Raw genomic sequence first — 25042 nt, forward strand, 5'->3', positions numbered from 1 at the left:
CCGGTATCCAGGCCAGAGCCTGGCACACATTAGGTGCCGATAAACATTTGCCAAAGGAATTCACCCATAAGGATCAGCCTTTGTTACTCTATCACCATGATTTTCTGCATGAAGACCATTCCTCATCAAATCACGGGTCCCTTCCAAAAGTGTTTGGAGCAGATGTCGACAGTGATTCACTGTCTTAGATGACAAAGACCTCATCCTTAGCCCAGCGTTGCAAGGGAAGCTGGGAATAGGGTAGGGGTGGGCCCTCACCCTCCAGGCTCCTTACTTCCCTTCCCCCAGGCAACCAGGAAATACGAGGCAGCGAGGTTAAGTAGACTCTTGCTGCTTTGTTATAAATATATTATGTACATCCAAAACATGACATTAAAATATTACTCCGTGTTACAGAAAAGATATTAAGGCTTTCTATTATTTACATTAAACAAGCAAGCACCGTTAAAAAAAAAAATAACCGAAACAAAAAAGCCCCACTCTACCTTCTCTGACATACCCCCGGCCAGAGAGGACACTGTGTCCCCTTCCAAATGACAAAGACCCTTTGCAGGGGCTGTGCCCTTCGAAGACATCCTCTGATTAGAAACATCAGCTCTGGCTGAAATCACATTGGCAGATGGGGGAGGGGTGGGGAAGAAGGGGGATCCAGACTTGATCAGGAAATTCCAGCCTCGTCTGGCCAGCTGCCCCCAGACCCTTGCTGCACTTTGCCATCCTTGGGTGGACAAGCTAGGCTGAAGGTGGTGACTGGGGCTGTCTATCCACCCAGGCCTTGGGGGTCAGTCTGCAGGTCCATGGCAGGGTAATGCTCCAGGGACATTTAGGTGTGCCTGGGGGCTCCTAGACCACTGAGGGCAAAGAGGAACAGACGACTCAGTGCCCCAATACCAGCCACACTGAAGGGCTGCCCAGTGGGGCAAGGGGTGGTGGGAGTGTGGGGAGTTGGTGAACTTCTCCTCAACCCAAGGGATGGCTGGCAGGGTGGGGCTCTTTTTCTTTTCTTTTTTTTTTTGCAGAGTCAGGTTTGGCAGACAGAGCAGTTCAGGTGGCTGGGGAGGGGTCAAGGAAAGAAAACGAAAAAAAGGAAATGAAAAAAATCAGTGGCTCAAGTATTCTGTGTCACAAGGGGTGGGCTGGGGGTGCCCGGGCCCAGCCCAGGAGTTGTCCTCTCCACCTGGATGGGCCAGCGCAAGGAGGCTGGAATTTGGCAGATGGCTTCGGTTTGGGGGAGCTGGGTAAGGTTGGCAACGAGGTGGTGGCCCGGAGGAGTTATTTGATCTTCTGTGCCCATTTCATGTCGTCTGCCCGAGGCTTCTCGCCTGTCAGGCCCTGGATAATGTCCTCTAGGCGTCTCCAGAAGCCCATCTTCTCGAGAGGGTAGTTGAGCCAGCCTGCAGTGGAAACAGGGCAGGGGGGTGTGCGGAGGGGTTGAATGGGAGAGCAGTAGTGAGAGGACGTAGAGAGAGAGCTGGCCCTGCCTCGGGCAGGGGAGGAACAGAGTAAGTCTGCAGGGTGCAGGGGACAAGGACTGACCGAGGAATTTTGGGACAGGGGCTTCCCACCAATGGGTTTAGAGGCTGCTCAGATATGCTTTCATCCCCTCATTCACCTTCTTATTGAGTGCTTACTATATGCCAGGCATGGAGGCAATGTTTCTTATCATTTGGCTCTAATGCTACCTCTTCCAGGAAGCCTTCCCTGACTACCGCTTAGCAGTGCTCCTGTCCTGTCACGTCACCCTTTCTTATTTCTTTACAGCTTTTATGATAACCTGTAACCAATCTCATTAATTCGTCGCCTCCCTGTTTTGTGTTGGTTTTTATCTCCAACTCCCAACTAGAATGTCAGCTCCAAACAGTAGAACCCCATGTTATTTCACTGTTGATCCCACTGCCTAGGATGATGCCTGGCATATGGTAGGTGCTCAATGAACAGTGCTCATAATCTTATTTAATCTGTATTACAGTCTACCACCTGAACCTTGAAGTACATACTATTATTAGTCCCACTTTCCACATGAGAAGACTGAGTCTTGGGGACTTCCCTGGTGGCGCCGTGGTTAGGAATCTGCCTGCCAATGCACGGGACACAGGTTCGAGCCCTGGTCTGGGAAGATGAACATGCCGTGGAGCAACTAAGCCCGTGCGCCACAGCTACTGAGCCTGCACTCTAGAGCCCACGAGCCACAACTACTGAAGCCCGCGCACCTACAGCCCGTGCTCCGCAACAAGAGAAGCCTGCGCACCACAACAGAGTAACCCCCGCTTGCCCGCAACTAGAGAAAGCCCACACGAAGCAACGAAGACCCAACACGGCCAAAATTAAAATTAATTAATTAATTAATTAATTAAAAAAAAAAAAAGAAGACTGAGCCTTGGAAGAGAGTTTCCCAATTAGTATATGGCCAAGCCAAGACTGATCCCAGTTCTGGTTGAGCAGTTAAATGATCTCCACAACAGCCTAAATTCTAACCCCTCCAACTGCTCCTAGAAAGCATGACTTTAGGGTGTACAAAAAATGTTTTTTTGTGGCTCTCAGTTCTGCTTCCAGAAAGGCAAAAGTCCCCAAGAAACAAAAACAAAACAAAACCCCCCCAAAACCAAACCAAACACCCCAACCCCTGCCCCCAAACCAGTAGCTGTAGCTTACTGGGTACCTACTATGTGCCAAGCACTTTGCATCTGCCACCTTACCACTCACACCCCAGCCCTGGGAGCTGGTATGTGAAGGAGGTAGCTGTAGCCCCATCTTGTGAATGAGAAAAACAATAACCAGGGAGGCTTGTAAGCCTCCGCAAGTCACATATGGAGGAGCTGAAGGCTACACCCAAGTTGGTCTGACTTAACAGCACGTGTGGTATACTTAACCTTAAAAAGATACCCAGCTGCCCCTGGAAAACCTGGTCGCCTCACCTCATCTCACCTCTTTGGCACTGGCCCATTAACTACCAACAGCATGTGGGCCTCCTTACTACTCCTGGGTCACCTGTTCCTGCCGCAGGGCCTCTGTGTACTTGCTGTTCCCTCTGCCTGGACTGATCTGTCCCCATTTATCTGCAGGGAACCCCCCTTTTTCCAGATTTCTGATCTCCTTTATCAACAGCTATGCCCCCTTCCCCCATGACTCTCTGCCCTTCACCCTGCTTTGTTTGCCCTCACAGCATTTCTCACACCTGGACTCTGCCATCTCTCCGACCCTTCTACCCCTCACGCCTCTCATTGAAGCCACACTAGCCACCTTGCTGCTCCTCAAACAAACCAGGCATGTGGTTCCTGCCTCCAAGGCCCTTCACCTACTGCTCCTGCTGCCTGGAGAGCTCTTCCTCCAGATCTGCATGACTCTCTTCCTCAGTTCAAATGTCACCTTCTCAGTGAGGCCTTCCCTGACCACCCTATTTAAAGGGTGAAGCTCCCCATTTCCCTCTCCTACCCTCTGCATTATTTTCCTCCATAGCAGTTAGGACAATCAGATATAGTACTTGTTTTTTAGTGCTTGGAATGTCCCCTCTTAGAATGTGAATGCTATAAAGGTAGGGATTTTTGCCTGTTTTGTTCAGTGCTATGGCACATAGTAGGTGCTCAATAAATATCTGCTGGATGGATGGGTGGTTGGAATCACAACTCCATGAAGGGGGTATGTGTGTGTGTGTGTGTGTCTGTCTTGTTTACTGCTGTGTCCTTGGCACCTAGAAGAGTGCCTGGCACGTAGTAGATGCTCAAGAAACGTGTGTTCTGAGAGAATGTTCCTGCAGGACTGCACCACCTCCCACTGTGACCTGTGCCCCTTGATCCTAAGGATGGAGCTGCAGTCAGAGTGGGGGCAGCCCATTCCACGCTACCCTATAGCCGCACCTGTGGTGATGCAGAAGTAGGTCTCGTGGGGTGAGACGTGGTGGATGCGATGGTGTTTACGAGGCAGGATGACATGCCAGTCCTGCAGGAGGACGACCCAGCGCGGCAGCCCAAAGTACGTGTGTGACCACTTGTGGATCTGGTTGGTGAAGGTACCGAAGATGATCAGGCAGAAGACGAAGCATTCCCAGGGGTACAGCTGCTCCAGGACTTCTGCAGCATGGGTAGAGGGGGGTGGTGACCATAGGCCCCATAGAGCTGTCCACAGGGTGGGGGCCCACTGCCAGCCTGGCCCAGCTCCCTTCCCAGGATAGCACCCAGGCCTCTTTCCAACCTCCCAAGTGGACACAGGCAAGCTCAGACTCCCCTCTGGGCCTCAGTCTCCTCTTCTGCTCAGTGGGCAGAATGGAATAAGCATAGGTAATAGTTAAGAATGCGGGCTCTGGAATGAGGCAGAGCTGGGTGCAGATCCCTACTCTGACATTTCTTTTTCTTTTTCGGTCATGCCACGCGGCTTGTGGGATCTTAGTTCCCCGACCAGGGATTGAACCTGGGCCCTCGGCAGTGAAAGCGCGGAGTCCTAACCCCTGGACCACCAGGGAATTCCCCCCTGCTCTGACATTTCTTAACTGTATGAACTTGGGTCAACGACTCTACCTCTTTGAGTCTCAAGCTCCTCAACAACGAAATGAGAGTAAGTCTTTGTCCAGATTCCCTAGAAGCAGAGCCTGAGACAAGGATTCATGTGCACATGAGTTATCTGACTGGTGGGGGTGGGGGGGGAGCGGGAAATCCTCTCTTCTGGAAAAACATCTGAGGGAGTGAGGAAAGCAGGACAGGGCAGGGGAAGAGTTAAGCAAAGATGGGGTGGGGGGAGTCTTGTCTTAGCCTGATCCTGGGGTGGGGGTGGGGGTCTGAAATATTAATGACTCCATAGAGTTGGTCCCACTCAGAGGCCAGGGGGCTCGCTTTCGCAGGCTTTTTTTTTTGTCACTGGCTTCAGGCTTATCCCAAGGGAAGAGGCGGGACCTGCCCTGGCAGTTCTCAGAAGGGGCAGCTGGATGCTCACAGCAGCTGGGGGACGGGTGTCCCCACTGGGGAAGAGGAGGTGGGCGGGGCAGCACCCCCAACACCACAGACATTCATCACATCTCCCCGCAGCGGGGCTGCTCTAAAGATCAGCACCGTGTCAACTGGTTAGAACAGGATCTGGCACAGGGGAAGGACTCATCCCCCACCTGACAGACGAGGTCGCTGAGGTTCAGAGAGGTGAAGTGACTTGCTCTGGCACAAGTTTCCTCCCCCAGATAGTAGTCAGGGCAGAGGTCTGAACTCAGGACTGGGTTGGCAGGCTACATATACTCTTTCCACTAAGCCCAGACAGCAAAACCAGAAGCCCTCAGGGCCAGGGAGGTAATTCAAATGAGCAAGGCAGGCCAGGCATTTGACAGCAGGGAGTAGTGGGGATTGTGGCAAAGTAGAAAGCGTGCATCTCTGTCTAAGGGGGTGCCCCTGCGGCTCAGCTCTGGCCCAGTACAGCCAAGTGGGAACAAAGACCCAGGGTGGCCAGATCGGATTGTTCAAGAGAAGCTGGAAACACAGATCTTTATGTCAAATATCCCAATTTTACATGATGGAAACTAACTAAAAATTTTTCTAACACAGTGAGGGGCAAACACACACACAAGCTACAGGAGGCTCATGGGAGGGGTGCGTGTGTGCCTGTCCCCAATGGCTCCCTGAAGGCCCACCAGGGGGCACTCTTACCTGGGCTCTGGGTGCGGAACTTGTAGGCCATGTTTAACAGTGGTAGCAGCGTCACCAGGCAGTTGTCCCCATTGGTCTCGATGAAGTCGTGCCGCGTAATGGCTGTCGGGTCAATGTGATGCTCCCGGAATGGCCGGATGAAAGCCTGGGTGGGGTAGGGGGGGCGGGAGAGGGGATCCATCCGACCAGTCCGCCTATGGTGGTCAGCCACTCTCCCTGACTTCCTGCACACACTCCGCACGGGCTCACCTCCTTGCCTTTGAGATGCTGTCCCACCACGTCACTGCTGCAGATCCCACCCAGCCTTCAGGGTCTGGGTCTAACAGCTTTAGTGCAAGATGGGTCGAAATGACCTGGTGGGGACCTTGGGCTGGTACTGCCCCCCTGTGGGCCTCAGTCTCCTGACCTGGGCTATGGGGGTGTTTGGAGACAATCTCCACCCTCCTTTCCTACCCTAAGACAATTGAGGAGGCTCCTCCCAGTGACAGGCAGGACCCTTTCTTTCTTTCCAACGTCCAGGCCCCTCCTTCTGGTAACAGCCTCCCCTTCTTTTAGTACCAGTTGTTCCAATGGGCTGACTCCTCCGCCCCCTAGTTAAGAGTAAGCACGGGGACCCTGGCCTGGCCAATCAGAGCACCCCATCCCTCTGGCCACCGTGACTGGATGAAGGATGGGTGTGTGATCCAAGCTGGGCCAATGGGAATGAGCCATGGTACTCTGGCCGAAACTATGGGAAAGGGGAGTTCTTCTACTGGGGGCACTGAGCTGGGAGGATGGAAGTCTAGGCAGCTGTGAGCCATCCTGGCCACCTTTCCCCACCTTAACTGTATGAACTGTAGGGGAAAGCCTACACGAGAGTGGAGCCAGCGGAGACAGACATGGAGAGGGACTGAGTCCAAAGAATATGGTCTGTCCGTCTCACTGGACCCAGCCATGCCCTAATTTGGCTCTACTCCTAAAATTTTCATTACATGAGTCAGTACCTTCCTTTGGTTAAGTCTGTACCAGATTTTCTACCACAATCAAAAAAGTCAGACTGACTCAAGATAAAGTTCAATGGAAACAGTGAGGTGTGGCAGGGAAGGCAAAGGAGAATAAAATGTGGCGTGGTCCCCAAACTCAAGGGGTTCCGGTGAGGTGGACATGTATCAAAGCTCTCTGTCCCACGCCTGATGCTTCCAGAAAACCCCAGGGGATTCTTGTTCTAGTCTTGGAGGAGGGGCATGGGGGTCAGGCTGGAACCACAGTTGCCATCTTTCAGATAGGGAAACAGGCTCAGAGAGGAAAGGGGACTCACCCAAGGTCAGACAGCCCGACCTCCTCCTGGAGGACATGGGCTGGGCTTCGGGACTGGGTCAACATACGCACCTTCCCCACGATGGGCAGCTCCACGGAGCCCCAGGTGTCGGCTCCCCAGTGCACCAGGCCAGACAAGAAGTCAGCAATGAGAGCCCCTGCAACTGTGGACAAGAAGAGCATGAGCTGGGGGGGTGCCCACTCCCCACCCCAAATCAGGAAGTCACTCACTTGCTCGCTCACTCATTTATTGGGGCAGAAGGTGTCCCTTCTCTACTTGGGACACTTTGTTCCCTGTGAATGGAGTCTCAGGAATAACATTCCTGGCCTCAATCTGTCCCTTTACTTGCTCTTCCCCAGGGAGATGTGGGGCCTCATTTGCTCGGTGAGTCTGGAGAGAGTAAACCGGGCATGCTCAGATCAGCCCAACCTTTCCCTATTAAGAGCCAACTGTCCCTTTCTCTCTGACCCCCAATCGCCCCATGTAGGGAAGCCCACTCTGCCCCAGTGCTGCTGGTAACCAGATGAAAATGTCCTTCTGGGGTTTGGTGTCGGGAAGTACCTTAGGTCCACATGGAAGCCACGTTCCCCGCAACCTAACTTTTATCAACAGTAAGTGTGATAATTTGCCCTCCAGCAGCCTTTTCCTTGTCTTCGTTCTGAATTTGTTCAGAACTGGAGTGGAGTCCCCTCAGAGACCCCCAAACCATTCGCTCACTTGAGGGTTCAGTATAATACAGAGGTTATGTGCTGTTACATCTGGACTCACATTCCAGCTGTCACTCACTAGCTGTGTGACACTGGGCATGTTACTCAACCTCTCTGTGCCCCAGTTTCCTCTAGATGGATACGAATGATGATGATTAAAAAAACCACAGCAGGGCTTCCCTGGTGGCGCAGTGGTTGAGAGTCCGCTTGCCGATGCAGGGGACACGGGTTCGTGCCCCGGCCTGGGAAGATCCCACGTGCTGCGGAGCGGCTGGGCCCGTGAGCCATGGCCGCTGAGCCTGCGCGTCCGGAGCCTGTGCTCCGCAACGGGAGAGGCCACAACAGTGAGAGGCCCGCGTACCGCAAAAAAAAAAAAAAAAAAAAACCACAGCAGCTACCATTTATCGAGCACTTTCTCAGTGCCAGACACAAGTGCTTTACATGCTTGATCTTAACGAATTCTCACAATCTGTTAGAAGTTGGTACCATTTTTACTCTTACTTTATAGGGGCGGAAACTGAGGCTTGGAGAACAGAAATAACTAGACTGAGGTCGCATAGATGGCAAGTGGCAGAGCTGGGCTCTTAACCTGCTTTGGGGTCCAAATGTAACACAGAAGGATGCACCACGATACTGTCCACATGCGGAAACCGAGGTGGAGTGGCCAGCAAGCTGCCCAAGGTAACACACCAGTGCCACCCCCATCACGCTCCCCTCCCTCTGTGTCTCAGCCCTACTGGCATATTCCCCTTCCCTTACACACCCCTACATGCCTCTGGGTCTCTGCATTTGCTCTTCACTCTGCTGGAACATTCTTTCCCAAGAGGTAACACAGCTCACTCCCTCACTTCCTTCAGATCTTTGCCTCAAAGGTCCTCCGGGGACACCTGATCTAAAATTGTAACCATTCCCATCTTCCAGCATTTCCTAGCACCTATCTTCTTTTCCAAGCACCTATCACCTTGGACTTCATTTCTGTTTGTTTACTGTCTCCCCTACAAGAATATCAGCTCCACAAAGACAGGGATTTTAGTCTTGCATTTACATTGGCTACATTCCAATTACTCACACATAATATGGTTCAGTAAGTAAACATTTGTTGAATGAATCAATGTGAAGCATTAAGTACAGTGTGGGGCACATAGTGAGCCCTCAATACATATTATTATTGTTGTCATTCAGTCATTCAATCAAGCGACATTCTGTGAGGACTTACTGTGTGCCAAGCTCTAGAGCCAGAGGTGCATCAGACATTGAGCTCATGTCGTTGGGACAGAGATATGGGGGTGGGGGTGGGGGGAGGAAGTTGTAAACAAATACACAAAACAAATGCAGTTTTAAGTGCTGGTAAATGCAGCCCACTGGGTCACGTGACTTCAGGCAACCCCCCCTCCTCCCCTCCCAGACTGTTTCTCGGTGTGAACTGGTTGTCCAAGGGCCAGCTGGGCCATTTAAAGGTTATTCGAATTCTGCTAGGTCCCATAGCCCCTTGGTGACGGGGGACCAGGGCCCTGAGGTACTGTGAAGGCTAAGAAAATCCCCTAGATGCCTCCCTGGAGAGCAGGACTCATGCGCGAGGGAGCAAGAGTGAGTGTGTGGGTCACTGTGGACGTGCAGCTCTGGTGTGTGGGCCCGAGTCATGGGTGGCTGTGAATGAAGGCTTTCCAGAGGCCCTGGAGCATCCACCCCACATATGCCAAACATGGGAGGGATGGCGGGGGGCAGGGGAGATACAGCTGCATACATTGCAAGTTCCTGGTGACAAGTGGGCCGCCACGTGGAGACATACAGCACCTCCTGGCATGCAGAAGCCGAAGGACAGGGCGGGGAAGGGGGTGACACTGCATGGGTGGCTGGGCTGGGGAGAGGGGAGGGCTTGGCAGGGCTCAAAGGCCAGTGCACACAAGGCCCCGCCCAGGGCTAGGGAGTCATGCTCCTTAGTGACGGTGCTGGGAGGGTGGACCTGGGCTGGGGAAGGGGTTGGGGAATCTGGCGAAGCCTAGGGCGTTTGCACTTGCTGTTCCTCTACCTGGCACCCCACCCTCTCCCTGAAGATCCCCGAGTGGCTGGCTCCGCTTCAGCCTTCTAGCTCAGAGCAAACATCACCAACCCCCTGGCGAAGCCCTCCTCCCAGGCAGGTGCTCTCGGTCACATCTCCCTGCTTTACTTCTTTCACAGCACTTGTCACCATCTGAGGTGACAGCCTCATTTATTTTCCCCACTTCTCTGATGAGGAAAGGGGCTCAGGGAGGTTGAAGCATCACCCCTGGTCCCATGGCTTGGAAGTGGCAGCCATGGGATGGGAAGAGGTGAGTCTACCAGCCTCCAAAACCAGCATGCTTTCACGCCCTTAATCCGTACCTCAGTAGGTCCAGGGGCATTAATAGAGCTCCTACTGCAAACTACACAGGATGCTGTGGACACACTGCCTTGCGTCTACCAGGAGGGACTAGAGGCACTGTGGCCAAGAGCTAAGGGGGAGCTAGATCAAGGGTCGGGGGCCTCATCTCTTGCTACCATATTGCTGTGTGACCCTGGGCAAGCCCTTTGCCCCCTCTGGGCCTCAGCATCTTCACTTGCGAAGGGTCAGCTAAGGTGCCTCTTGAGCCCCTGTCCCAACAGCTTGGACTAATCCTGCCCCTAAATGCTGCCTTCAGGAGAACGCAGCCCCCCAGCAGTCCCCCTAGTGCCTCCCCACCCCTGTTCCATGCAACCACCAATCCGCTTCCCATAATTATACTTTGGTTTGGCCAATTCTAGAACTTTATACAAATTGATTCTCATGGTATGTGCTTTTTTGGGTCTAGCTTCCTTCCCTGGCATAATGCTTCTAGAGTCATCCATGTGGTTGTGTGTCTCAGGAGTTCATCCTTTTTATTGCCGAGTAGTATTCTACCATCTGGATGTACCACAGGACATTTGTCCGTTTTGCTCTTGGATGACTAGGTTGTTTCCAGGTTGGGGCTGGTATGACTCAGGCTCCTGTGAACATGCATTCACAAGCCTGTGTGAAGATCTATGCCCTCATCTTCTTAGGGTAGAGATGTCAGCTATCTATCTATCCATCCATCCATCCATTTATTTATTTATTTTTACTGGACATTTATTGAGCATTTATAGTTACCAGGCTCTGTGCCAGAACCTTAAACGTTTTATCTCCCTTAATCCCTAAACTGTACCCAGGCCAGTCCTAAGCTGGTTATACATCTTATCTCCTTAATCGTCCTAAGCATTTAATCCTTACAGATGATAACAGTGATAATAAAAACAATATTAGAAAAACGTTTTGTGATCACGGTTAACATTGGGGTGCTTCCTGTGTGCTGGGTGCTTTGTCAAAGGTGTTAAAAAGTGCATCATCAGGTGTATAACTCCCCACAGATTAAATATGGGCTGTACACAGTGACTTCTCTCCAAGGGGAATACAGTACAGAAGCGGGGCGGGGGTGGGGGAGAAACCTGACAAATACCACTTGGGCCAGGTGGTCAAGGTCAACATCATGGGGATAAGTCATGCTGACGGTACATACCCTTGCTACGAGGTGATGAAAATGGCACTTGACCTCTGAGCGCTTCCTCCCCAAGACACATAACCCACTAAGAAAAATACCAGACGAATTCCAGCAGATGTGCATCCTACGAGCACTCCTCCAAACTGTTCAGATCACTGAAAACAGGGAAAACCTGAGAAACTCTCACAGCTAAGGAGCCTCAAGGGACGTGACAACTAAACGTGATGTGGAATCCTGCATGGGATCCTGGAACAGAAAAAGCACATTAGCTAAAAACTAAGGACATCTGAATAAACTATGGACTTTAGTTCATAATAATGTATCCATATTGGTGTATTAATTGTAACAAACGTATGACAGTAAGATAAGATGTTAATAATAAGGGAAATTGGGGGCAGGGCATATATGGGAACTCGATGTACTATCTGCTCGTCTTCCATAAATCTAAAGCTGTCCTAAAAAATAAAGTCCATTAAAAAAAAACGTGTATCGGGACTTCCCCGGAGGTCCAGTGGTTAGGACTGCGTGCCCCCGCTGCAGGGGGCACGTGTTCGATCCCTGGTCGGGGAACTAGGATCCCGCGTGCCACTAGATGTGGCAAAACAAACAAACAAACAAAAAAAAACGTGTATTATCTCACATCACGTCCATTGTGATAGGCCCCACCACACCCCACGTGCCAGAGGAGGAAAAGAGACCTGAAGGGTGAGGGCTGCGTGGTCAGGGCTGCTGGTGAGTGGCCAGAGACCAAGGCGAGGGCCATTCATGATGATGCTGAGCCTTCACGTCCACATCTGGGAAATGGGGACATTAATGGTACTTACTTAACTGCAGTCAGTTAATAACAGTGGGCTAATCCTTGGGACATAGCAAGTGCTCCCCGAATGTAGCTACAGTTAGTAGTTAAATGTTATTCCTCTCTCTGAGCCTCAAGCCCCTGGCCTTGTCAGGCTGCTGAGCAGGGAGGGGTGTGGGCTTTAGGCAGACGTCAGGAATTTTTTTTGGAGGGACAGAGCCCACCCCCCCAACCCCCCCCCCCCCCCCCCCCACCTAAGGGAGGAAATGGCTCTGTGATCTATGGGCGGTGGCTGTTTCTAGAGGAGCAACTCCAGGCCTTCAGGCCTGCTGCCCAAGTCCTCTTTAATGGGGGTAGAGGTGGCGGAGGCGGGCACACAGAAGCTTCTTTGTCCCAATGCTGGTGTCAGCGCCTGGTGGCTGGCTCACTCTGGGGGCAGCTTGGGCCTAGTTACCACCCTGCCTGCAGGACACTGGGACAGCATAGGAGATGATGATTCACTCCAGGCTACCCTGACTCACCAGGTGACCTTGAGACAGTCCCTGGGCCCCTTGGGGCCTCCATCTCCCCACAGGTCACCTGGCTAGGACTTCTTCGCGCCCTGCCCACCTCAAGGCCTGGTGTGGAGGCAGAGGGGCTGAGACAGAGGCAGACACTGCTGAAGGCTGGTCCCTACAGTCCTGGGGCCAAAGCCTGTCTTTACCACCTTTCAGCTCGGATCCGTGGAGACTTTGCACCTGACCTACAAGGCTGGCCATGACCTGGGGCCCTGCGAGTGCTGACCTTTGCATTCACTGTGCCCCCTGCCTGGAACCCCTGCCCCCCACCCACCCATTTGTCTGCCAGAAACTCCCACTCACTCCTTTAGGCACTGGCTCAGAGCCCTCACACTTTCCCTCCAGTTTCCCCAAGTGCGGCAAATAGCTCTGGGCTCCCGGGGCCACTCATGTATTACTCATTCACACTGTCCTTGTCAAGGTCACTAATGACCTCCACGGGGCCAAATCCGGTGGTCCCCTCGCTGCCCCATCTTGCTGCTCTGCTCAGCTGGCTGCTCCCAGTTGATCCCCGAGTCTTCTGGAAACACATTCTCCTCTCGGCCTGTGCAAGCCTGCCCAGTTCCCCTTTCTCCCCCTTGGCTGGCTCCTCCTCCTCTCCCCGTCCCAAGCACGGGAGGCCTCGGGGGGCCTCTCCTGTGCTCGCACACAGTCCCTCCGCCCCACCCCGGGGCCCTCTGCCAGCATCTGGGCTTCAAACACCATCTCTACTCTCAGGACACCCAGATTTCCGGATTTCCGATTTCCTGCTCGACACCTTCCCTTGGCCCTCAGGCAGGCATCCCAAGCATCTGCCCTCACGCGGGTCCTCTAACCTCCTCCCGGTCCCTTCTTCCGTAGTTCAGGCCACTGACCCCTCCCCACTCCCCTCCACAGCCAACCTGACAGCACATTCTGGTGCTCATCTTTCACAGCTCACCCAGAATCTGACGACTTTTCACCACCTCCACTGCCCTGCAGGGTTCTGGGCCACCACCTTCACCTCCTCTCTGGCCCTCCCTGCCCCCATCCGTCCTCCCTGCAGCATGAGGTGATGTCAGCTCCCTGTGGGAAAATCGCCAGTGGCTTCTCACGGCCTGTAGAATAAAACCCCCAATCCAGACCATGGCCTTCAAGGCCCTACACGACCTGCCCCCACTGCCCCCAGCTGTCCCTCAGCTGCCACCAACTACTTTTCCTTTGGTCAGTTTTCTCAGGCCACATGGGCCTCCTCTCTATCCTCCAAATGCTCAGGGCTCACCCCAGCCTCAAGGCCTTTGCAGCACTTGCTGTTCCCTCTGCCTGGGACACCCCAGGGACAACTGTTTGCCTCCCCTCCCTCACCTCCTTCAGGTCTCTGTGCAAATGTCACTTTTCCAGAGAGCCTTCCCTGACCTCTTACCTCTCCTCTTCGCCGCCAGCTCCCCTATCTTGACTCTGCTACCCAGGATTGTATCATCTGTCTGTATTTATTAACTGGGCACCTTTTCAGGGCTTCTGGCTCCCTTGGTTTCTGGGGCCTGCCAGGGGCACCAGAACCTCTTGGGAGACAGCAGCAGGTGGGCTGTGTAGGCTGGCACGGTGCCCTTACTTCTGGCATGTCAACACACAAATCAGGGCAGCTACTTAAATCCATTAGGAACTGTGCAAACACTACTATCAGGGGATTGTCTGCCCTTATCAGCCCAGAGGCAAAGGTGCTGGGTGGAAGGGCTGCTATCACAGGCAGGAGCGACGTCTCTTGGGTCTGGTCCCAACCGACCAGGGAGGCAGCGACCTGCCTGGGATGCCCACCCTCCTGGTTCACACAACGTACACCTGGGGCTCTGGTGCTACTGATCCTCTGCCCAGACTGGGCCCACTGCCTAGAACACCCTTTCCTCCTAGTGCCAACTGGAGGCTGCGTAGTCCCCGGCCAGGTCTGGATATGAAATCCCAGACTCTGCTGCTGCCCAGGTTAGGGTCGATGGGCAAGTCACCTGGCCTCTCACAGCACAGGGATCAGACCCTCCTCACTCAGTTGCCGCCAAGAGTTAAAAGAGCCCAGCGTGGGTCTTGCACACGGTAGGCTTGGGAAATATCCACTGTTAAACTGACCGTCGAGGCAGAAGGTCTGAGCCCTGGGGAGTGAATGTTGGGTGGTGTCCCCTCCTCACCTCTACTCAGTTGCTGCCCTCTCAGCAGTTATGCACACCTGCATTTTGCCCTCACAAAGGCCCTAGGAGGCAGGGGCTGTGAGCAGTCTCACTTTCCAGATGTGGAAGACAAGGCTCAGAGGTGCACTGACACTTGCCCAAGGCCACACAGCCAGGAAGTGGCAGAGCTGGGACTTGAACCCAGGACTGTAGGGGCCTGCTTGTGACCACCCCCAGATGGGGCGTCGGGGCTCACACTGTCTACATCCCTGCCCTTGAATGTGCTGCTCCAAGGCAGAGAGGCTGGAGGTGCAGGTCCTTCTCACCCCTGGGCAGAGGGGACATGTCTGGCTCCTGTGGGCGGGGCCCAGGCTCCCTGGCACTAGATGGCTTAACCTCCTTCCCCTTCAGCTGGTCCGCCCCCAGCACACGCTTATCCCCACCCCAGACCCAGATGGCTCAATTAGCTGGCCTGAGCGCTACTGGCTTAGGCGACCAGAATGCTTTTAATGCGACTGTGGAAGCTGAACACTTGGGGCTGGCTAGGCGGACCAAGGGCACAGCCGCTGCCCTGTCAGCCTGGGAGCCCGGGGTGGGGGAAGGGATGAACACCTGAATTAGAGGGAAGAGGGGAGGGGCGGTGTGCGGAGAGGAAGGAACTGAGTCACTCCAGGACCTGGGAGTGGAGACAGTGAATTAAGAACTATGTCGTACTCTCTGTTTTGAGGTGTGACTCTGGCCGGTCCCTTCTCTGAGGTTCGGTCTCCTCGTCTGGAAAATGATGGCAACTGCGGCCTCCACCCCCCCAGTCTGTGGATGGGTGAGGACTGACCGATGGAAAACACTCAACAGGTACTAATACACTGCAGCTCATTCATTCACTGATTCAATAAATATTTACCGAGCACCTACTGTGTGAGGCTTTGTGCTTGGGGCTGGGGACACAGCAGCAGACAAAAATCCCTACTCTCAGGGAGCTGATATTTGAGTGGGGGAGACAGGTAACAAACAAAGAAACAGACTGTATAACAGAGTGGGGTGAGGGATGGTGTATGGCAGGGCTGCTATTGTTGAGGGAGAGCCTCCCCGAGGAGGTGACCTAGACGAGGCAGGGAACCACGCAGGTACCTGCTGGAAGAGAGTTCCAGGCACAGGAACAGCATGCGCAAAGGCCCTGAGCTAGCGGTGTGCCTGACAGCACCTGGTGGAGGCACAGCGAGAGGCCACTGTGGCGGCAGCAGGGTGAGCCAGAGGAGAGGAAGGAAATGATGTGAGGCGGGGCTGGGGTCAGGCCGTGCTGAGGAGTTGGTGTTTTATTCTAAGTATACAGGGGACAACAGGCCAGTGGCGTGACCTCACGGAGGATCCAATGGGATTCTCCCAGCTGCCTGTGGAGAATGGACAGTGCGGGGCAGAGGTGGAGGCGGGGAGACCAGGGAGGAGGCTTCCACCATAGTCCAGGCTGGAGGGTGGTGCTGGACCAGGGAGGGGATGTAGAGGTGGACAGTAATGGATGCTGGATGCATCTTGAAAGGACAGCCAAGAGCATTTGCTGATGCTCTGGAGTGGAATGTGAGAGAAAGGAACTGAGGATGACACCCAGGTTTTTGGAAGTGACAGGAAGGACACAGGTGCCACCGACTGAGATGGGAGCCAGGGTTCCCACAACCTGTACCCCATTCGTGTGCACACAAGCACACACACACACACACACACACACACACGTGTAAGTCGCCATCAGAGTGGCGCAGACACTAGGTAGGTCCCTGACCCCTGGGGAAACCGAGGCAGGCAGCAGGGCTGCGGGCACTCACCGACTCCCAGCATTACGAGAGGTGTGTGCTCCCAGTGAGCCAGCAGCAGGAGGTGGACCGTGTTGTGGGCGATGAGGCTGAAGCACAGCACCACACAGCACCACTCCTGGAAGCGCTTGCCTGCAGGGAGAGGAGGCGAGAGGTGAGTACAGGGCGGGTGGCAAAGGCTGAGGGATCAAGGATCAAAGCCAGGCAGAGCTGGGCCCATGGGGGCTCTTCGACTGTCTTCTGAGTCTGCAGTGCTGACTACAGGCTGAACGCAGGGATTGCCTGCCCATTTCACAGATGATGTCACCGAGGCCTGGAGAAGGGGAGGGGCCTGCTGAAGGTCAGACACTCAGGGCCGGGTGTGTTAAACCAAGCGCTTCTGGTGGGGCCCTTCTGAGCGCAGGCCGCCTGTGCACAGGTCTGATGCCCATGAAGCTGGCCTTGCACATGCTGATTCTTTGGCAGACAGGACCAGACTACTGGTCTCTTGGGCCCCTTTGGGCTCTCTCTGGAGACATGTGAAGGAATTTTAATGAGCTTCTTTTTTTAACTGTCATCATCCCATCACCTGTCCCCTTTTGTAGGTAATTATTTGGAGGCAGAGGCTACAGACAGCTTTTAATCATGGAGGTTCAGACCCCGCCCAACCTCCATCAAGCAGGGCTCCAGGCAATGAGTCAGGAATTCAGGAGAAATAAGGCCTTGGTTATCCCCTCTAGGGCTCCAGCCACAGGGAGAAGAGGCAGTGCCGATGAAGGGTCTCAAACTCCAGGGGCCAGGCAGGTGATTTGAAGGAGTGAGGTGGGCTGGGTGGGGACAGTGGAACACCACAGCACATGTGCCCTTTCTAAAGCAGTAGCCACTAACTGGCTGACTATTGCCAAGGGGGAGTGTGGGCCCAGGGAGGCCAGACCTTCAAATTCTCAAGAGAAGCCAGCAATCAGGATGTGGGTGTGAGATCGTCTCTTTAAATCTTGGCCCCTGTTTTAATAGCACGTGAGCTCAGACGAGCTGATCCACTCACTGCAGCTTTGTTGCAGGTATAGAAATTTTGAAAATAACCTTTGTGTCCATTGCTGGGGGACTCAGACAAATTAATTTGGTTTATGGCATCTCTGTAGCTAGGAAAAAAGCCTGGGTGACTGTTAATGTGTGGCTATGGAGGGACATCCAGGACAAACTGGTAAGTGCAAACAGCAAAGTGCTAAACAGCCATTTATGTGAAAAAAGGGAAAAAAACCTATACGGTCGAGACTTTTTCACGTACTCCCTTTTGAACTTAAAATTTGTGAATGCAGGACTTCCCTGGTGGCGCGGTGGTTAAGAATCCGCCTGCCTGCATGCAGGGGACACAGGTTCGATCCCTGGTCCAGGAAGATCCCACATGCCACGGAGCAACTAAGCCCGTGAGCCATAACTGCTGAGCCCGTGTGCCACGACTACTAAAGCCTGCGTGCCTAGAGCCCGTGCTCTGCAGCAAGAGAATCCACCGCAATGAAAAGCCCACGCACCGCAATGAAGACTAGCCCTCGCTCACCGCAACTAGAGAAAGCCCGCGTGCAGCAACGAAGACCCAACGCAGCCAAAAATAAATAAATAAAACAAATACACTAATAAAAACAAAAAAGAGAAGCCACAGCAATGAGTAGCCCGCGAACCCCAATGAAGAGTAGCCCCCGCTCGCCGCAACTAGAGAAAGCCCGCGTGCAGCAACGAAGACTCAACATAGCCAAAAATAAATAAATAAATAAGTAAATAAAAGACTGTTAAAGCAAAAGGAAATAAAAAGACCACGTGGGTGATATAACGTGTGACAGGGCCCCTGGGAATACTGTTTTCTCAGGCAGCTGGTCCCAAGGACAAATCTGCTCTTACATATCTCTACCTGTAACCTCCACCTCCAGGAAGCCATCCATGATGCCTCCTTTAACCCCCAGGCTCCCCCAACATGGGACCCATATCATGAGGGACTGTCACTGCCTGTCTAACATCTGTCTTCCCCTCCCTACATGTGAGCTCAGGAGGCCTAGGGCCACGCCTGGCCTACTCACCAGGGTCCTGGCACACAGTTGTTGCTTAATAAATGCTTGTGGAATGAACAAATTCCCAACCACGACCCTAGAGAAAGACTGCCAGGCTTTGTCTCTGGGCACCCCTCACTGAAGCACCGTGAGAAGGAAGTATGAGGCGTCCCACTGTTCCTGACAGGAAACAGGCTCAGAGGGAAAGGGCCTTGTCTGGGCTGTAGAGCAGCAGACTGCGCCCTGAGCCAGAATCCGGACAGCTGCCCTGTGAAAAGACCAAGGCTCAGAGAGGGAAAGGACATGCCCAGGGTCACATCCCTCAGCCCCTCCCATACAGATGAGGACTCCGAGGCCCAGAAAGGGCCAGGATCCCAACAGCATCACACAGCCGCAGATGCAGAAGCCCCTTGCTGCTTACTTCGCAGTCAGGGGCTGTTTCCCTTGGGCCACGGGGCTATGCTACCCCAGGGGCCCCCACCTGGGGTCACCATGACCAGGCCCAGAAGGGCCTTCCCTTTTGCAGCTCCTGTGTGTGGCCAGGACCTGGGGCTCAGAAGCAGGAAGCCAGGAGGGGTGGTGGTAAGGGACAGGTGATTCTTCAGTACTGATCTGCTGCCACCCAGCCTGTAGGGACAGCAACAACAACAATGGCTAACACCCACTGAGGCCTATTATGGGCTGGGGTACAGGGTGTAGCCCGCATCAGAGATGCTGCAGACCCACTCCCTCTGTCATATTTTGCTCTTAGTTTTGAAAAAATCAGCTACACTTAAAAAAAAAAAAAAATCACACGAAACTACCTCCTTTGAGAACATAGGGCTCTGGCCAGCCCAAGCCTGCCTCCATCAGACGGAGCAAGAGCTCCTTGTTGACCCCAGTCCTCTCCCCTCCCTGCAGCCTCATACTGGGTGGCTTCCCTTGGTGGCAGTCCTGGCCAAGTCCCTGCAGTCACCTGAGGTTTCAAGCCCAAGGCATAGTCTCTCAGTCTCTCATTCAAGTCTCAGTCCCTCCAGGGAGCTACTGTGTGATCCCAATTTCCTAGATGAGGAAACTGAGGCTCTGCGGGTAAAAATGAAAACTGGGTTTGGATCCTGAGCTCGTTAGCCTGGATGTTCGGGGCTGTCCTGATTCCAAAGATAGCCCAGCTCTCTCCCCTTGCCACAAAGAATGTCCCAAAATCTGAATATTTTCCCATCTAAACTCTCTCTCTGGCCTCGGTATCCTTCTGCAGAACAAGTGCCTCAACTATGACCCATAAAAACTACATCTATTATAATAAGCGGCCTTCATGGAGCACCTACTACATACCAGGGACAGTGTCAGGGACGATCCCAACAAGCCCTTGCCTGCCGTACGCCATGGGCTGGGGGCTATTTGCCCCATCTTTCAGAAGGAGAAAGTAGGCCTGGAGAGATGAAGTATGTTGTCCAAAGTCCCTCGAGAATCACCAGAGTCACAGCATGGACAGTCTGCTTGGCAGGGACTGCGTGGTCAGGTGGTCTAAATGGTGTCGCTTCACAGATGTGCAGACTGAGGCCCAGGGAGGGGAAGGACTTTCCTCAGGACAGAAGGGCTCAGGCCACCTCTGGCAGAGTGCTGAGCCTTGTTTCCCTGAGCCAGCCCCTGGCCTGGCCAGGGTCCACGATCTGGGCTGAGTGACAGTAGTGACTGCCTGTTGGCCTGGGGAGCGGGCCAGGCTTGTGTGTGGAGGGCTGGGAGGGCTGGGAGGTGCAGGGCAGGCCATCTCTGCTTGCCTGGGGACAGGCCACAGCCAAAGGCTTGGTATCAGGCCCGACTCTTCTGGTTTCAGTCAGACAAGCCCTGGAACCTGCACTTCTGATGGTCCTTGGCCACCACTAGGAGACACTCGGCTTCAGGGAGGTGGGGGGACAGGAGGTAGAGAGACCAGAGAGACACAGAGGAAGAGAGAGAGAGAGATGGGAGAGAACAGGAATCAGAGACACAGAAAGATGAGAAACAGCGGGGTGGTAGTGGTGGGAGGAATTGGGAGATTGGGATTGACATATATACACTAATATGTATAAAATAGATCACTAAAAAGAACCTGTTGTATAAAAAATAAATAAAGAAAATAAAAATTAAAAAAAAATCGATGAGAAACAGAGAGAAGAGGAAGACAGAGACAGGGAGTGATTATAAGGTAACAAAGAGAACATGAGTATGGCCAGAGAGAAGGAGAGACAAAGAAATGGAAAATGAACAAGACTGACTGAAGGAGACAGAGGGAAAGCTGGGCCAGGAGCATGACAGGGACCAGGCCCGGCCAGGGAAGGGGCCTCAGGGAGGCCTGTCTTGGGGGACAGAATCCAGGCTCAGCTCTGGGACTATAGGCCAGGACCCCCACCCAGCACTCCTGACACCCTCCACCTTCCCCCCACCACACGCTAAGAGTCCCTGTGTCCCACAGGGCAGGGGCATCCGTAGTTAGCCAGGGTGGGTGAACAGGGGCTCTGGTGACCCCCCAAGATCCACCCCTGGAGCCTAGGTACCTGAGAAGTGGGACCCACATAGCCAGAGGTCAGTTGGCACCTGCCGGGAAGCTGGACACCTGCCTTGCCTCCAGGCTTGCCCGTGAGACTGGAGTAGACCTGCCAAGTCCACCCACCCTTCACAAACATCGGCACCTGGCAGAGGGTGGGGTGGTGCTGCAAACCCCTAACCTGGACCCTCTGTGGCTCCCTGGACCTGGGGGAGTGCTTGGGTCAGACACTCCTTGGCCAGACACTCAGGGTCCATGGGATCAGGCTGAGGCTGCCCTGATCAGACAACTCACAGCTCTCGGCCGACGCTAGGTCCACTGTCTCTGCCGCCAGCCCTGCACACGTGCTGCTCTGCTGACCTGGAACACTGGTGCCCCTGCTGCACACGCACTTGGGCTGGCTCACTTCCACAGCAAAGATTCGGAACACAGAACCTAGAACGCCCCGACCAGTGTTCTCATTCTGGTCCTGCTAACTGTCTGTGTGACTGTGGGCAGGTCACCACTCTTTGCTAAGCCCCAGGGAAAGTCTTAAAGATGGACAGGGTGCAGGCACTTCAGGCAAGCCAAACAGATGCCGCCCCTGGCCTTGCTGACCTTCCCCTCTGGTGGGGGCAGACACAAGCCTAATCCCAGGCATGACAAACGTTAGGAAGAACACATGTCGGGGGTGGGCTACGAGGAGGCTATAGGGGTCTCGGTTTCCTCCCCTGTAAAATGGAGTTAATACCAGGATGCCCCTGAGACAACTGTAGTGAGGATGAAATGAGAGCACATAAGGGAAGTGCCCAGCACATAGTCAGTGCTCAATAAATGTCAACTCTGTTAACTGCCGTATTATTGCTGCCAGTTGTCATGGTGCCAACCCATCACTGGCCCCAGGAATCTCAAGAATTCAGTCCTGGAACCCAGAAACATTCCCTACTCTCCCCCAGCTCACTCTGTTCCAGCCCACAGGCCTCTTTGGTGTCCTGCAAATACTTCAGGCTTGCTCCCACCGTAGGGCCTTTGCACTTGCTGTGTCCCTGGTCTGGACCAATCCTTCCTCAAATATCTTCAGGAGTCCCTCCCTTCTGGTCGCTGTTCAATTGTCACCTGCTCAGTGAGGCCTTAACTGCCCCCTCTCTAAAATGTGTCCCCAACATTTCACTTTTCCCTTTTCTGCTGTATGTCTGTTCCACAGCACTTGCCACCACTGGGCAAGTAAGATATTTCCTGTATTTACTGGGTTTACTAAAAAGGCCAGCTCCATTTTTCCTGTTTCATTCATCGCTTTGCCCCCAAATCCTAGAACAGGGCATGGGATGAGGGTGTTCAATATGTATTCAGCCTGGCCCCTTATTTTATAGGTCAGGCCCAGAGACTGAGGTTCTTCCTCAAGGCCAAGGGACACAGACGGGCAGAGGGAGGTCTATGGAATTTGGAGAAACTAGTCTCTTCCTCCTTCACTCCCCCTCTCCAGGCACTCCCCCTGCCCTGCCCCAACTCTAGGGTAAGAGGAGATAAGGCCTCTGATTGCAGGCTTGGGGCACCAGGAGACTGTCTGCAGCCTTAAATCCCTGCAGTGGCTGCTCTTCAGAGAGTGAGGGGCACTTGGGGATACCAGAATTGGGCAAAGATGCAATCATGGTGGAATGAGAAGATGGCAGTCCATTGAGGAAGCTCAGAATGCCCAGGTTATGATTTGGTTGAAGGTGGGTAGGGTTCACTTGAGTGGGCATAGCTGGACACCAAAGGAGGCAGGCTTTGAATCCTTACCCTTGATTCCCAGGTGGTAAGTCTGAGAAGCAGAGAGGTGAGAGAGCTTACCCCAAGACTCACAGGGAGGGTCAGACTATTGGATTAATAATAGGGATTGCCTACTGTATCACAGGCACTGCACCAAGGTAGACGATCTCATTTCCTCCTCCCAGCGACACTAAGGAACTGATAAACTTTATCTTGTACCCATTTTAGAGGTGAGGAAACTGAGGCTCAGAAAGGGAAAGTGCCTTGGCCCAGGTTACACAGCTAAGAAGAATAGTCAGGATGCCAAGTCCAGCCTGCCCCAGGGAGCACAGGAGGTTTTAAGTCCACAAGCTGGGTGTTGGGGGAACAGGCTGAAGAAACCATGGTATCCTGGGCCAGGTGCCCAAGTCAGGTATGAAAAAAGTCACACCCAGAACATGGAATTGCAAGTCCAGAAAGGCCTCTGGTGATCTAGGACTCAACAAGAAAGCAAATGGCCCAAGGTCACACAGATAGTTATGGCAGAGATGGTATGCAAACCCAGGCCAGTTAGGGAAAAAAGCCAAAGGTGGTAGTGGACCCATGCCCACCCCAGGCAAAGGCTGTGCATGGTGGTTGCCCTCTAGCAAAAGGAAAGATGTCAGAATGTTTGACAAACAAAGCTTGATGTGATGGCAACACCCAGGCAGAGGGGCCTCCCAGTCACTTGACTCTGGAGTTCTCAAAGGCACTTCCTTTAACCCCTGGGGACACTTTGCCCTGCTGGGGTCTGGCAATGAGATTCTTGAGGCTCAAGTGGAAGTCAGAGAAGGGGGTGGAGGCTGGTGCTTGCTGGAAAAGAAATGGTAGGCCCAGCAGGAAGAAACCAGAGACCTTGTCCTGGGGCAGAACCAGAGCAAGGGTCTCTGAGTTGTGGTCCAGTCTGGGGACCCCCAAGTCCCAATGGAGGGGGCTAATATATCTACATGGGGGAAGGAAATGGCTGGAATTGGGGCTTGTATATGAGAGGAGCTTAAACTGGAAGATTTGCAGTGCCCTCACCACCGGGGATTCCAAAATATAGGATGAGAGTTAATGCAGTGGGGGAATGGTGGTCTGTAGACTGAAACTATAAATCTAAGATGGGGCTTTGGAGGAAGTGCCTCTGGGGCACTCTAGCTGGGGGCCCCTGAGTTGGGGTTCCCAGAGCAGGGGGCCTGACATGCCCAGATCTGAGGTCACTACCTCTGGGTTCTGGCTGGGGTGCAGATGGGGCCCTAGAGTGCGAATTTTGGATCTGGGGAACCCGGGATAGGGTGTGACTTTTAGGGGTCAGTGCATGTGGCTGAGGGGCTGCCTTCGGCTTGGACAGGGTCCTGGGGTGGGGGGTCCCTAAGGCTAGGGATGCTCTTTGCAGCCGCAGGTACCCCGAGCTAGGATCCGGACCTGGCTGTGTGATGTGAGCTGTCTAGAAAGCCCCGGGGCTGGGATTCTGCCTTGGGCTTGGAAGGGGCGCTGGGGTGGGGTCCCCGGACTTAGGGGAGCTATTTGCAAGTTAGAAGCCGCAGATGGAGTTCTGCATCGGGGCCGGAGGCTGGGGCTCCGATATTGGGGACCCGGGGTTACTGTCCGCGGCCCAGGCTGATGACTGCAGGCCCGGAGGGGAGCCCGGAGGTCCTACCTGGTGAGTAGAGCGCGGCCAGCTCGCGGGCCCCGGCATGCTGCGCGCCCCAGCGCCGGCTATACGCCGCCTCGTCCTCGTCGACCTCCGGCTGCTGGCCCGGCCCGTCTTCGGCGCCCGCCATAGCCACTCGCCCGGCCAGCCCGGTGCGCTCTGCTGGCGGCAGCGGCGGCAGCGGCAGCTGTGGGTCCGCGGAACCGCGGCGATATCACGCCGCCCAATGACCGCCCAGTCCAGGCGCGGCTGCGGCGGCGGCGGGGGCCTCGCCCGGCCGCGCGTCACAGCCAATCGGGGCCCGCGCCGGGGCCACGTCAGCCAATCAGCGACCTCCGAGCCGCAACCAACCGCGGCGCGCGGGGGTCAGGTCCGCAGCTGGCGCAGCTGGGTGCGGAAGTTGTGGGGTGGTGGCGCCTCAGTGCCAGTCACGCTACGCCTCCGCCTCCACCTCCGCCTCCGCCTCCGGCCTGGTCGTCAGCCGCACGGAAACTCGGGCAGCGTCGTTGCCCACCTCGGGCTCGGTTTACTCACCGGTGCAAAGGGCCGAGGTCTTGCGCCAGCGGACCCAGAAGCGGGCGTCTCTTCAGCACGCACAGCCAAGCGCCTATTGTGTGCAAGGAACTCGAGTGGAGGGCGCCTGGGCGGGGCGGGGGAGCCAGGGCTTGGTGGGCACTTTGAACAGTGTCCCTGGCTGGGGCCGATTCACACTGGACCGACTTCTGAGCCC

At 54.3% G+C, this 25042-nt stretch overlaps 1 protein-coding gene across 3 annotated transcripts; it reads right to left on the reverse strand.

Moving 5' to 3' along the window:
- Positions 1–331: 331 nt before the first annotated feature.
- On the reverse strand, positions 332–24560 carry PEDS1 (plasmanylethanolamine desaturase 1). Of its 3 annotated transcripts, none has more exons than XM_065892395.1 (6): positions 24319–24560; positions 16419–16538; positions 6990–7081; positions 5622–5766; positions 3855–4067; positions 332–1394 (listed from the first exon to the last, which is right to left on the reverse strand). In XM_065892395.1, exons 1-6 carry the CDS (start codon positions 24440–24442, stop codon positions 1273–1275), a joined length of 816 nt encoding a protein of 271 aa, XP_065748467.1. In that variant the 5' UTR covers positions 24443–24560; the 3' UTR covers positions 332–1272. The 3 variants fall into 3 exon arrangements, with proteins under 3 accessions (XP_065748467.1, XP_065748470.1, XP_065748468.1); XM_065892396.1 differs by having other exon boundaries at positions 1273–1394; positions 6999–7081; positions 24319–24442; XM_065892398.1 differs by lacking the exon at positions 16419–16538 and having other exon boundaries at positions 1005–1394; positions 24319–24541.
- Between the last annotated feature and the right edge of the window lie 482 nt (positions 24561–25042).

This window comes from Phocoena phocoena, chromosome 15 (genome assembly GCF_963924675.1).
Source record: "Phocoena phocoena chromosome 15, mPhoPho1.1, whole genome shotgun sequence".
Lineage (NCBI taxonomy): Eukaryota > Metazoa > Chordata > Mammalia > Artiodactyla > Phocoenidae > Phocoena > Phocoena phocoena.

What these genes read in the sequence shown, in the direction of transcription:
- PEDS1 (XM_065892395.1), bottom strand. Translation starts at nt 24,442, where the DNA reads ATGGCGGGCGCCGAAGACGGGCCGGGCCAGCAGCCGGAGGTCGACGAG. An exon ending in TCTCGTAATGCTGGGAGTCG is followed by an intron (nt 7,082 to 16,418) that starts GTGAGTGCCCGC and finishes TCTTGTCCACAG; the next exon opens with TTGCAGGGGCTCTCATTGCT. An exon ending in AGCTGCCCATCGTGGGGAAG is followed by an intron (nt 5,767 to 6,989) that starts GTGCGTATGTTG and finishes TACCCCACCCAG; the next exon opens with GCTTTCATCCGGCCATTCCG.